Here is a 13,857-nt window from a genome sequence, read left to right as displayed (position 1 = left end):
CGCACGTCTATTACACAAGGAGCTCGAGAAGCACGGTAAAGATGCAGTGACCGTCCGGTTACGAGCGAAGTACTTGCCGCACACTTCGACTGCACAACACGGCCCATATGAGGGGGATCCGAACGCAGAATTGGATAAGGACTTTAACATAGAAGAGATCAGGACGGTGCTGCACAACCTCCACAGCAGATCGGCACCGGGCCCCGACGGGGTGTCGAATCGCGCCCTAAAGAATCTCGACGACCGATCCGTGGAACAGTTAACGGCATTCATCAATGAGTGCTGGCAGCACGGCAGCCTCCCGCAACAGTGGAAAACTGCGAGAATGATACTAATCCCAAAACCCGGAAAACCGCCGAGCCTCGACAACCTTCGCCCCCATATCCCTAACGTCGTGTGTCGGCAAGACCATTGAGCACGCACTGCTTAACCGCTGGCAAGCCCACTTAGAGCAGAAAGGGGCATACCCACCATCCATAGTAGGATTCCGCCCCCAATTATCCACGCAAGACGCAATGTTACAACTGAAGCACCAGGTGCTTGACGGCAAGACGAGAGGCACCAGAGCAATTCTCGGCCTCGACCTTGAAAGCGCGTTCAATAGAATCGTGCACTCGGCGATCTTACACCAGATATCGTGGCAAAACAAAGGTGTACGCTTGTACAACTACGTCAAAGATTTTTTGACAGACAGACGAGCTTTCTTAGTGGCAGGGGATATCCAGCTAGAAGAGCAAACGCTGGGAAGCACCGGCACCCCGCAGGACTCCGTCATCTTGCCCATGCTCTTCAACCTCGTCATGATCGGGCTAGCAGAAAAGCTACAAGAACTCGAAGACGTCCGGCAAACCATATACGCCGACGACATAACACTCTGGGTGCACGAAGGCAGCGACGGTCGCATCGAAACGGCACTGCAACTGGCAATCGAGACAATAGAGGAATACCTTGTGGGTACGGGATTACGATGTTCGCCTACAAAGTCGGAACTCCTACTCTACCACCCTACGCAGAGGGGCAGACCACCCGGGTGTGGTTGGAATACGGCAACGACCCAACGAGAATACGAAGAGATCAGACTACGCACGAGCAACAGAGCAACCATCCCGATAGTGCACAGAATTAGGGTCCTTGGCATGATAATCGAAGCCAATGGCGTCAACGGCGAAACAAACACTAAATTACAGCATAAGGCGGCTAACGCCATGGGAAATCCTCAAGAGGGTCACCAGCAGAAGAAACGGAATGAGGGAGACGAGTCTCACACGACTCATACACTCTTTCGTCATGAGCCATATTGCGTACGTAGCGGCATTCCACAACTGGCACAAGGAAGAAGAAGCGAAGATCAACATCCTCATCCGCAGGGTGTACAAGATAGCACTGGGTCTAGCCGAGTCCACAAGCACGCAACGCTTGCTCCAGCTTGGGCTTCACAACATGCTTACTGAAATCGCCGAGGCGCAGCGCACTTCACAACTAGAAAGATTAGCGGCACGAGAGCAGGACGCCAGATCATGGAAAGTGTCGGCATCCGTTACCATGCAGAAAGTCGCTGTTCCGGACGCGATCAGACAAACCCTAAGTGTCGACCCGATTCCACAGAATGTCCACCCAGAACAGAACCGGGGAAGAAGAGTGGCCAGAGCTCTACTACACAGCCACGGAGACGAAACGGTGACAAGGTACGTTGATGCCGCGGAATACGCAGAACGCTCACGATTCGCGGTTGCGGTCGTCGATTCGAGTGGCGAAACGTGCATAACGGCAAGTGTAGCGTGCGAGCGCGCAGAAGAAGCGGAGGAAGCGGCGGTGGCCCTCGCCCTCACGGATCCGACGTGCACCACAGTTCTCAGCGACTCGCGACAAACGGTCAAAAACTTCGCCAAAGGATGGATCTCACAGACAGCGGCCCGAATCCTGAGCAGTCGAAAAGTCCAGTGGGAGGAAGCTTTTCAAACCAGAATCCAGTGGTTCCCCGCGCACATGGGAGAAGTATCACACATATCGCAACCGGTCCTCATCCTGGAATTTCGAAGCGGAACGGTTCTCGTTCCTGCAACCATGCCAGAAGGTCCGCGCGAAGCATCGCAGCCCATCCCTACCACCGTCCTCTGTTCCGAGGTGCAGCGCCAGCGTGACCTTTCTTCATTTAGTGGCACCAAGGACCAGGACGTCGACGATTGGCTGGCCTCCTACGAGCGAGTCAGCACTTACAATCGGTGGGATGATTCCGTTAAACTTAGCAACGTGCTCTTCTACCTAACGAACGTTGCCAACCTCTGGTTTCGCAACCATGAGGCCGATCTTCCCACCTGGTCCTCCTTTAAAACGAGCTTCGCCAACGTTTTTGGCCGCCCCGCCGTCCGGAAACTATGCGCCGAGCAACGCCTTCGAGCTCGAGCTCAGCTCCCTGCCGAGACATTCACCAGTTACATCAAAGATATCGTTGACTTGTGCAAGCGTGTCAACCCGTCCATGACCGAAGCTGATAAAGTCAACCACATCCTTAAAGGGATCGCCGATGACGCCTTTCAGATGCTCCTGGCGAAGAACCCCAGCTCCGTCGCTACCGTCATCCAGCTGTGCCAAAGTTACGACGAACTCCGAAAGCAACGTGCAACTATGCGGTAGTCCGGCGTGCCTGCATAGGGTCTCGCTGGCTTGGCCCTTGGTGGTTCGTCTTCTGAGCAGTCCCTGTTCCTGCAGCAGGTCAAAGACTTCGTCCGCGAAGAAGTCGCTCGCCAACTTTCTCTGCTACATCACATTCCCGACCCCGTCTACCCTCCGCCCGACTTGGCGCCATCCCTCGCGCCCACTATCTGCCATGCTATTCAAGAGCAGGTTTCTGCAGTTCTGCCACCGAGCCCCCCACCTCCCCTTGTGGCAGCTCCGCTCACCTATGCTGAAGCAGTCGCCAGTCCACGGCGCTCGCCCACCCCTGCCGCCTACCGTAGCAGCCCGGCCTTTTATGCTCCGCCGCCAGCACCGTATCGTCGACCTTGCCGACACCCTACGAACCCTTGGCGTACCGACGACAATCGACCAATATGCTACTCTTGCGGTCTCCCGGGCCACGTCGCACGTCTTTGCCGTCAGCGATCTCCTCGTTCTGAGGATGCCATGCGCACGTTCCGCTACGATTCCAAGCCACCCTTGCATAATCTCTCTTCTGGCTCATCTACGCTTCGCTCCTGGTACCCTACTCGCCGCTCGCCTTCACCTCGACGACGTTCCATCTCTCCGATGCTCCGCCGCCCGGACCCCCTCCCAGAGGAAAACTGAATGCCGCAGTTCCGGAGGCAAGAACTGCGCGTTTTGCGAGCTCGATAAGTCCTCCATTTCCTCCTGCTAACGTCATTGAGGTGTCTGTTGAAGGCGTCCCCGTTCTCGCGCTCCGCCCTGACTCTTCCCTCAGCAGCCGTTTTTTTCACACCCACCGCAACCGCCACCCGCCATCAGCGCCTTCTGATTCCATTCGCCGTTCTGACGATTTCTGACAGCGCCATCTATGTCACCAACCCATTTTCTTGCCCGTCTTCTGTTCTTCGCGGCGAATGCCTAGGCTTTATTGAAGAACTGGATCCTGCTCCTGCGTCCGAGTTCTCCGATACCCGTGCCTGTCCCCCAGTTACTGCCTTAGGCCGTTGTGCGACTGCGCCCAATCCGCTTCCCTCCGACGTATTTCATCGTGCCATCACTCCCGACTTTCCGTCCGCTTACCGTGACCAGATCTTGGAACTTCTCTACCGCTTTCGGAACTATTTCAACCTTTCCCAGCCCTCCTTGGGGCGCACGTTGGCAGTCTCCCACGCAATTGACACTGGTACGCATGCCCCCTTGCGCCAGCGACCGTACCGCGTCTCGCCGAGTGAGCGCCGTGTCATCCATGACAATGTTGGCGACATGCTCCAGCGCGGCATTATACAGCCCAGCCCTCTCACAGCCCTTGGGCCTCTCCTGTTGTCTTAGTGACGAAAAAAGGTCAATCAGGTTCTGTGTGGACTACCGCCGTCTCAACAAGATAACTCGCAAGTATGTTTATCCTCTACTCCGAATCGACGACGCACTGGATTGCTTGCAGGGAGCGGAATATTTTTCATCTCTCGACTTACGCTCCGCCTACTGGCAAGTGCCAATGGCTGCCGCTGACCGGCCGAAAACCGCTTTCATCACCCCAGATGGCTTGTATGAATTCAATGTGATGCCATTCGGCCTCTGCAGTGCTCCAGCTACATTCAAGAGAATGATGGATAATATTCTCAGCGGCCTCAAATGGGAAACTTGTCTATGTTACCTGGATGACATTGTCATTTTTTCCAAAGATTTTCCTTCCCATCTGCAGCGCCTCCAGCGTGTACTCACGTGCCTTACTGATGCCGAGCTACAGCTCAACTTGAAGAAATGTTACTTCAGTGCTGCGCAGCTGACAATATTAGGCCATGTCATCTCCAAGGACGGCGTTCTTCCTGACCCTGCCAAACTTCGCGCCGTCGCTGACTTCCCCAAACCGATCACCTTAAAAGAACTTCGCAGTTTTATAGGATTATGCTCCTATTTTCACCGCTTCATCCGCAATTTCGCCTGTATCATTGCCCCTATAACGCAGCTTCTTGCCGGCAGCCTGAACCTCTCGTCTTGGTCAGCGGCCTGCGATACAGCGTTCAGCACTTTACGTCGCCTGCTGGTCTCTCCCCCCATCCTTTGCCATTTTGATCCCGCCTGTCCGACAGAAATTCACACTGATGCGAGCGGTGTGGGCTTGGGTGCAGTTCTTGCCCAGCTCAAGCCTGGGTATCCGGAATATGTTGTCGCTTACGCCAGCCGCACCCTCACAAAGGCTGAATCGAACTATTCTGTCACAGAAAAAGAATGTCTTGCCATCATTTGAGCGATTGCCACGTTTCGACCTTACATTTACGGCCGCCCCTTTTATGTCGTCACAGACCATCATGCCCTCTGCTGGTTATCCTCCCTCAAAGATCCTTCTGGCCGACTCGCCCGCTGGGCTTAACGTCTCCAAGAGTTTGATATTCACGTCATTTATCGCTCTGGCCGGAAGCACTCGGACGCCGACGCCCTTTCTCATTCACCGCTCCCATGCAATTCAGCCTCTGCCCTCGTCTGTGCTTACAATTTCTCACCGTTCGACGTCCATGATATGCTCTCCGAACAACTGCAGGATCCTTGGATCACCTCGCTGCTCACCTTCCTGAACAATTCCTCGCCGCATTCTTCGTCCCGGACCCTTCGCCGCTAAGCCCACCACTTCGCCGTTTGTGATGGCCTCCTATACCGCTGTAACTACCTCTCCAACGGGCGGAAGTGGCTGTTGGTGATCACTCGACACCTCCGTGCTGCCATCTGCGTCTCTTTCCACGCCCCTCCACAATGCGGCCACGCTGGTGTACTGAAAACATATGCTCGCCTTCGTCTGCGATATTACTTGCGAGGTATGTACCGCTATATACGTCAGTACATTCGGTCGTGCACCGCTTTCCAACGTTGCAAGAAACCTCTTCACCCCACCGCCGCTCCTTTGCAGCCGTTACCTTGCTCTGGCCATCCCTTTGACCCCGTAGGCATTGATCTTTATGGCCCGCTTCCAACTACATCGGCTAACAATCGCTGGATCATCGTGGCCGTTGACCACATAACACGTTACGTCAAAACGTCGGCTCTCAAATCTGCTACCACAAACGATGTCGCTCACTTCATTCTACACAGTCTTGTTCTTCGTCACGGCGCGCGCCCCTAAAGAACTGCTAAGTGACCGCGGCCGTGTTTTTCTCTCGGACGCCATCAAGGCCCTGCTAAAGCAATGCCAAATCATTCATCGCTGCACCAGCGCCTACCACCCCCAGACCAACGGCATGACTGAGCGGTTCAATCGCACACTCAGTGACATGCTCGCCATGTACGTTGACACCGCCCACTCCAATTGGGACCGTGCAACAAACTTCTCCCGTGAATTACATTGTTGAGCCGCTCGCCCCCTCTGTGGACCACCGTCGCCGGGGGCGCAAAACTGTGCACGTCGAGCGCCTCAAGCCTTGTTATGATCCGCCCATGCTTTCCTCCCCGTAAGTCGCCAGGATGGCTCTTTTTTTGGCGAGGAAGTAACTGTAATGGGACCGACTGGCAGGAGTTCAAGCAGCGCAGAGAAGAGGTAGACGAAGTGCTGCTTTGATTCTCGAGTGATGCCTGTGAGTGTGTCCGTCGTTTCGCCCTCCGACCAACGCCTACCGACCGGCGGTTCGAATAAACACCTTTTCAATTTTTGTTTATCACGTTATCATATTTAGGGCATCATTTATGGCTTGGTTATGAGGGTTTAACGTCACAAAGCGGCACAGGCTATGAGGGGCACCGTAGCGAAGGACTCCGGAAATTTCGACCTCCTGGGGTTTTTAAACAGGCACTGACATCGCACAGTACATGGGCCTCTAGCATTTTGCCTCCATGGAAATGCAACCACCGTGGCCGGGGTCGAACCCGTGTCTTTCGGGTCAGTAGCCAAGTGACATAACCGCTAAGCCACCGCGGCGGCTACGACATCGTTTATGTCTTGCGTAAGTACCGTATTTAGACAAATACAACAAGTCTACAAAAATAAAGTGAGTTTGATTTCATGTGAAAACCAAAACTTTCCATGATCATGGCATCGTCTTCTGTGTCTTCAATGTAACTTTAGCGGTAGTAAAGAATTGCGTGCAACAAAGTCATACGCAGCAGAACTGCCTACGCAGTGCCGCCGTGCCTCCCCTTCTTGCCACTGCTTCCCTGTGCTTCGCACTGCCATTCTAGGAGTGCACACCCTTTTCCTTTTTCTAGTCCTCACTACACCTTTACTGGCTTTCCTTTCTCAGCGACTCGTGCCACCTTCTTTTTAAGTTCAAAGCCAGCTCCACTTTTTCCGTGCATGCCACACGGTTTGGCTCATGGCCTCAATATCTTAAAAGAGTTGGCACCACCAGCTCTTCAGCTTGGTGGTGAAGCCGCCTCAAAGACAGCCGTTTTATCGTTTCGGTATCAATATGCCTCGCGATCCTAGACTTCACACATACTGCTGTGTCGTCATTCCACAGGAAGTACATCGCCACGGCCAGGTGCTCTTTACTATAGCCGTTTCTTTGAGGAAAAAAAATCCTTACTATAACCGAAAAAAGAAAAATGTACAGTCATCTATGGAAGGCAAAATGGGAGGACAACTTCACTTTACTATAACTGAGTATTTACTATAACAGAGTTTACTATAGTGAGGTTCTGCTATACTACGAAAGGGAAAAACAGGGAAGTGTACATATGCATTTAGCGGTTTGCATGCTTGAGCAGCATCCATACTCTCTTTTATTCTTTTCTATTTTTTCGCAAGGCCTGTGCTTGCTGAAGTAGCTGAAGAGGAGCAGCAAGCAGGCAGCTCCAAAGATGAAGAACCGAGGACAAAACGAGCAAGGTGAGCTTTTTGTGTTGCCTCAGAGATGACTTGTGCTGTGCGTGTGCATCTACACCATTATTTCCTCTGTACTTTACCTATTGCTGCCAGGTAGCAAGTAGCATTTAACTGTTTTCTGCATCGACCAAGCACAGGAACAGACTGTTCTTTCCCATGTGCTCCAGGAGAGGGGACTGGAGCAGTGTGCATTGTGGTGCCAACATTGCTATGAAACTTTAGACAACTAATTTTAATTGCATGTTTATTCTCTGTAATGATACACAAGACATTAAAATACTGTATACGCTTGTGTAAGGGCTTCACTTTATTCTTAAATTCAGGTGTTTACTTTGAAGGTGCGGCCCATTTTAAAAAACTGGTAACCATATTTTTGTCTCAATTATCTAGTCCAAAACAGAGTGTGGCCCTTATACAAGATTATACGGTATATGAATGATCACATGGTACTCACCTACGACCGCTAAATAATTTAGAATTGAATTTCTTTTTTGAAGCTGTTTCTCTTTCGTCAACCGAACAATGTGTGTGACGTGTAAGAAGTGCTAAGGTCACATGAGGCATCATGAAATGTTTCGGTATAATCATAGCCGGCCTGCTTGACGAGCTGGAATGACAACAATGTCTGAGCAGTTATATTGCAGCTTTTCTCGTGCCTTACGTGATATAAACACTCCTTACATGTCGCAGCCATAGTTCGGTTGTCGGAACCAAAACCGGAACCACATCAAAAAATTCAGTTATAAACAATTTAGCAGCCACGACCTCATGTCCCTATCTTGACCATCCAGGTGTCTCAGAATGTCATGAACTCTTAAGAACATGTCTGGAACAGAGTGCACCATGTCTAGTTTTGTATCCTTTGAAAGTAGGAGCTGGCCTAGCTTCTGAATTACTACTCTGCTCCCTCCTGCAAGAGTCTGCAGCACTATGGAACCTACAGTTCTCTTGTTCAATCAGTGCTGCAGAAGCACAGCATATAGTGCCTAAAATGTTGGAACAAAGTTGAACTGTTTTTCAGACAATAATTTCTGTAATTGAAGTGGTAGTTCTGAATATTTTAGTGCGAAAGCACTTCTAGCCGTACTCCTTGGGTTTCAGCGGTGTCCGTCTTTGTGAAGTCTTTGGATAACAAGTTTAACTGGCTCAGTGGAGACCTCATTTGTGCTTTGAGTAGGTGGTGGCGGCCACCTGCAATTGAGACAGTTATGACGCTTTCCTTTTCTCAAGACCAGTGGAAGGTAGGTTTAGACTCCCTTGATTTTGAGGGAAGGAAAAGTGCACAACTAGCTCCCTGGGTCAGTGCAGAAACCATGCTCTTGCACAATACTTTGTGCTTAGCAATGAAAAACCATCACCCATATTATTTTTTTTGGACAGTACAGCGAGCGTTTCATTTTCTTGGGCAAATTAGCAAAGACAGACCACACAAAAACAATGCACCGCAGCGGCCTGCTGTGAAGTGGTGCACTGCCATTCACAATCATGGCGCCCGTCCAGTTTTCTGCATGCAGAAGCTGTGCACTATTGCTCTTTCATTCCCAGTGATGGAGCGTCCAGTCGCTGGATGACAGACTTGGAGGAACACGTTTATGCAGCGCGCACCACCGTTCGTGATCGCTGTAGCTTCCGCTGTGCTGCAAGCTACTTGTGAGATGGAGTATGCCGCAATACAGTGTCAGTCATACTGGCACCCAGACTGACTGCTGTTTTTCCCAGCTTATTTTCTCACCAAAACTGACATTTCCATCTTTTCCAAGAAGGTTCGCTTATTGATCCAAGTATTCGATAGGTAGCACCACAGCAAGACCCAACATGATAGGTGTTACAACAAGTACTGCAGGCAAGGACTGAGTCACCGTTTCTGCAAGTTTCTTGCACATAGGGCACTCTGCTCAAGGCATGGCATGTACAGGTGCGGACAAAAGTAAACGGAGCAGGCGATCATCTTCGAATATTTTTCATGCCTTACCTGACTAATTTTCAGCAGTGGTAAGTGCATGCTGGGAGTGCTTGTTGGCACATTTTCACATGGATTAACGTTTGTTCATTTCCATTTGGGACAGTGACTGAAATTAGAACAAAACAGCATGTTCTATTTACTTACGTCCGCACCTGTACAACAACGTCGGGCAGCAGCAACGGACATAAACTTAGCACTGTTGCTAATCAGATATCCCTCTCTTCGGGGCTCAAATTGATTTTATTGACCTCTAGATAGGTTTGAAACTCTGGTACCCGAAACAGCATGGTCCACTAAATTGGAATTTTGGTAGTTGTGTTTATGTTTTTAAAAATTAGCAGAATTCAGCTGTGTGCTTCAGAATGGCATTCTTGCATAACTAGGGACTTTACATTTCTAATTCTTTTCTTCTTTGCAATTCCAGAATTGCAGGAAATGGTGTTGGAGCTGACAACCAGGCAGATGCACTTAGGGACATGGCATTCAGCACAGTCTTGGATAGAAAATTCTTCAAGCTTTTGCAGAAGTTCGCCACGCTGAGGCCAGAAGTGGTGTCGGCCAAGAAAGCCGACATTTTGAAAATGTTAGGTGAAGCAGCCGAGGGCTGAAACATCTATGTTTTAGCTCAGTTAATTTCACTAAGTGTTCATAAATTTGTACTGGAAAGCAGTGCTTTCTCAGGTAGCTTTTAATATTTTAATGTATAGGGCCAAAGACGGTCTTATCACATTATTGAGCTATACTATACTAGTGTCCATATTGTACTATACTCATTAATATTCATTAAGGCACAAATGTTTTAAAACTCTGATGTTCAGTATTTAGCAGGATACTTGCTATGTCATTTGCATGCCTGCTGGCATGCTTGCATTTCTTTCAAAATTCAGCGGAAGTTACGCGAGTTTCAGATTTTGTGTATTTTATTCTAGAGGAAAATAAAAAGTGAAGTGGCATAAAGCAGTTCATTTTTCTTTTTTTCATGACAGAAGGTGCGATGGGGGAAATGAGGTTTCAAAATTTCTTGTTTGGTCAAATTCCGACAGCTTGAGAGATGTGATCTTTGCATCATCACCTTCCTCACTAAGCTGAAGACTGGAGCCAAAATTTAACTCTCAGGTAGTCTTGGAATAACTTCTCAGAAACTGCGTCCGATAGTGAAGGCTCATAAGATTTTGATACTCGTATCCAAGTCACACAAGCAGTTGTGACAATTTCCGTAAGAGATCAGCTTGCATGCATTGCAGTATCCTAAACCACTTCAGAGTCATCTGGGGAACTTGCCGAGATCTTTCAAATCATGCTTCCGAAGCAAGCCTTCGAGCTCACATCTGCATCACACTGCAAGCATGGCATTCGGTGTGTATTTACTATTCGTTTACAGGCATAAACTAAAATTGCAAAGCTGTTAGAAGTGACGAGGAAAATAAAAAGTGAAGTGGCATAAAGCAGTTCATTTCTTTTTTTCATGACAGAAAGTGCGATGAGGTATCTTTGATATTTGTATTCAGCATCTTGTGAGTTCGATACAGTTAAGACTGTACTCTGCTTTGAGACTTGTAGTGTTTTTGTGATTGACAATTCATACTGGGCTTGCACTTCAAGAAGGCGATATATCACATTTCCTTTGCACATGGCACGTTCGCAAAAAAAAAAAACTACTTCACATTACAATTACCCTTTCACAGCTAAGAAAATATAAACAGTATGACTTATAAAAGGTGGTCGTCATCATTGAAAGAGCACAAACCAGTCACGCACTTCTAACACACTAGCTGATCATAGAAGTACAGTTCACAGTTATTAGTTCGCATTCTGTAAAAAAAATAACTAAATCCTGCTTCCAGCCGCCATCCCGGCTTCATTGAGGTGCCCTCATCCAAGATGCCAAAATTTTGTATTAGTACAAACATTGCATATCCTGTGTTGGCTACTCCCTCATGGGCCAAAAGTACAATGTCTACATATAAAGTGCTGTGGACACAAAAATGACCAAATTTGTGCATGAAATTTTCACTACCTGAAATTTGCGTAGAGACTATTGAAACACATTAGATCGTTTAACACATTCTAGCCATAAAAGCCTGGCAACAAAGCAGCTCTGTAACCACTGATTCAGTAAGCACACACGCCTATTAAAGGGACACTGAGGAGAACTCTATCAATTTTTTTTTTTTTTTAGCAAAATCTGATAGTTCGGCATTTCATGGCTTTGTTGCTGCTTGTCCGCGAGCAAAAGATGCATTTATTTCAAATAAATTTGGATTCCAAGTTGAAAGTATTTCCCGCCGCTGCGATTCAATCTCGAGAACTCAAGACGTCACGAAGAACACTTATGATGACACAGGACGGAGTGACGTGAAACGTGATGTAAACGCAGACTCCGTGATTTCTGGCCACTAGCGGTGCGGTCTACCAGCTGCCGAAATGAAAGCTACCGTCACCGCACGTTGTAGGCATCTATCGGGAGTCGCTACCGTCGCTTCGTTTACGTTTGCACCGGCGTCTTGCCAGCGTTACGATGGATCCTATTCCCGAACCCGACGACGAAGTTCTCGCAAAAACTCCGGCCTGCATTTCAGCGACCTCAGCCCCAGAGAGCGTGCGATGCTTTTGAGGGAGCACAGTTAGGTTAGGCGCCGGCGGGTCGTTTCCCCCTTCCTCACCTCAGTGAGCAGCCGTTGCAAATCAGATATCATAATCCCCGTGCGGGGAGTCGCAAGGGGCCAAGACAAGGTCGGCGCGCTGCGCCCATCAGAGGCTGACCGGGGCTTTGGGGCCAACGGATTGTGATTACTTGAACGACGCGGTTGCACGGTGCAGCAGGCGACGTCGAGCTAGGTCTCCCATGGTTGCAAGGGCCAGGTTATTTATTTGTTTGCCACAAAAAACGGATGGGTGCTCAAAGGCGCTCGGGTTTAAAGTTGGCGGCTTGAAACTAAAGTCGACGCACGACGCTTCAACGGCTTCAGCTGGATCCAATGGGTCCACTGGATCGGGCTCTCTCGCCCACTTGCATGTACCTTCAGATGTGTACTGTGAATGGATTAAATATGCCGAGAGCTCGAAAAGAACAGCTCCGCCCAACTGCCGAAGCTATTGAATTACGTCACAACACACACCTCGCTATGGCCGACGTGACGCCGTGCAGCGCGCGCGCGCATTACGTCGGCGTATAAACGCGCCTTAACAGAGCCTGCGCTTAACCGCTAACCAACGTATTCGGTGGCGGCATCTATGAGAGCCACTGAAACCCCCGCCCACTCACTGAATAAAAAAAAAATCCTGCGCCGAGGCTCAGAATCGAACCAGGGCCTTTGGCGTTTGAGGCGGAGACACTACCACTCCGCCACGGCGGCTCATGGTTAACCATTAATAAAGGCACTTCTAGTGAATGTACTCTTCCGATGCTGAAGTCTCCGCGCTTTCGCTACGTATATCCCGGCCTAACAGAGCTAAGCCATCAGCAATTTTTCTTAACTGCCTTGTACCTTGCCTCCCGTCCCTAATAAACAATTTCCGTTAAGTAGTTTGAAGTTGACTGGTAGAGCTGGGAATGTTTTGCCCGGAGAGCACGCGAAGACACAAGTGCTCTTTATACTACGAACTCCCTTCTACGATCACCGACCATCGTGCCATCATAGTTTTTCATCGGCCGTGGCGATCATCTGATCAGCCTTAACAAGCTCCTTCAAAGGTTAACTAGCACTTGAAGCGGCACTTGGAGTTCCTCTGCTGTTCGGAGCGTGTAAATCGAGGCGCATCAAAAACAAAACCACGGGACACGCTAAGCTCATAGACGCAAAGCGCCATAACAAATCGAAACTCTCCTGGCCGCCTATGGCGCCGCCAAGCATTGGTTTTCTTTGCTTCCAACATTCAGGTTGTCTGTCGTCCTTGTGTGATAAAAGTGCACTATCGGTTTTAAAACAAAACTTACTTCAATATTAAATCGTGCAACCTTCCTTTGTCAGCCTCGGAGATTCGCGACCTCCATGTAGGAAGGAAAATTCCTCCAAGGTGGTGTCTCTTGTCCTATGACGTTAGCACTCTTGTACTTGCGAGATCGGCCTGTGGCGGCGATACCTGTATTTTGGTTTGTTATTTTCTACCTTACAAGAGGTTTGTTTTCAGTAAGAGTGGCATTTTTGTGATCAGGAGATGGCATTCTATCGATACAAGCCAACTTCAATTTCTCCTCAGTGTCCCTTCAAGGATGCAGGCTAGCCTGTTGGTGTTAAGCACACCGCTCACATTGCTTTCTAGCTGAGGCAGTGCAAACACTGCCAAACGGTGCCAGAACTTTGCTGAGCCATCGGTGACACATGCACATTCCATAAAACACACTACTGAAGCATGTCTTACTTTAGTGCACTAAGAGGAAACTAAGGAAGTAGTATACTTTAATGAACAAAAGCAGTTATGCTTGTTGTAGATTCACTCG

At 49.3% G+C, this 13,857-nt stretch overlaps 1 protein-coding gene across 14 annotated transcripts in view; it reads left to right on the top strand.

The window, feature by feature from the left end:
* Nucleotides 1-10,374, top strand: part of LOC144099057 (uncharacterized) — a 183,607-nt gene extending 173,233 nt beyond the window's left edge. For 12 of the 14 annotated variants that reach the window (XM_077632101.1, XM_077632099.1, XM_077632096.1 and 9 more), the window contains 2 exons: nucleotides 7,376-7,456; nucleotides 9,835-10,374. In XM_077632101.1, the coding sequence (XP_077488227.1) occupies nucleotides 7,376-7,456; nucleotides 9,835-10,024 (271 nt within the window). In that variant the 3' untranslated portion in view covers nucleotides 10,025-10,374. The remainder of the gene's footprint in view (nucleotides 1-7,375; nucleotides 7,457-9,834) is intronic. The other 2 variants (XM_077632089.1, XM_077632094.1) reach the window with 1 other exon arrangement.
* The last annotated feature ends 3,483 nt before the right edge of the window (nucleotides 10,375-13,857 follow it).

This window comes from Amblyomma americanum, chromosome 7 (genome assembly GCF_052857255.1).
Source record: "Amblyomma americanum isolate KBUSLIRL-KWMA chromosome 7, ASM5285725v1, whole genome shotgun sequence".
Taxonomy (NCBI): Eukaryota; Metazoa; Arthropoda; class Arachnida; order Ixodida; family Ixodidae; genus Amblyomma; species Amblyomma americanum.
The sequence above is the reverse complement of the archived record's forward strand: the minus strand, read 5'-3'. Positions and strand labels throughout refer to the sequence as shown.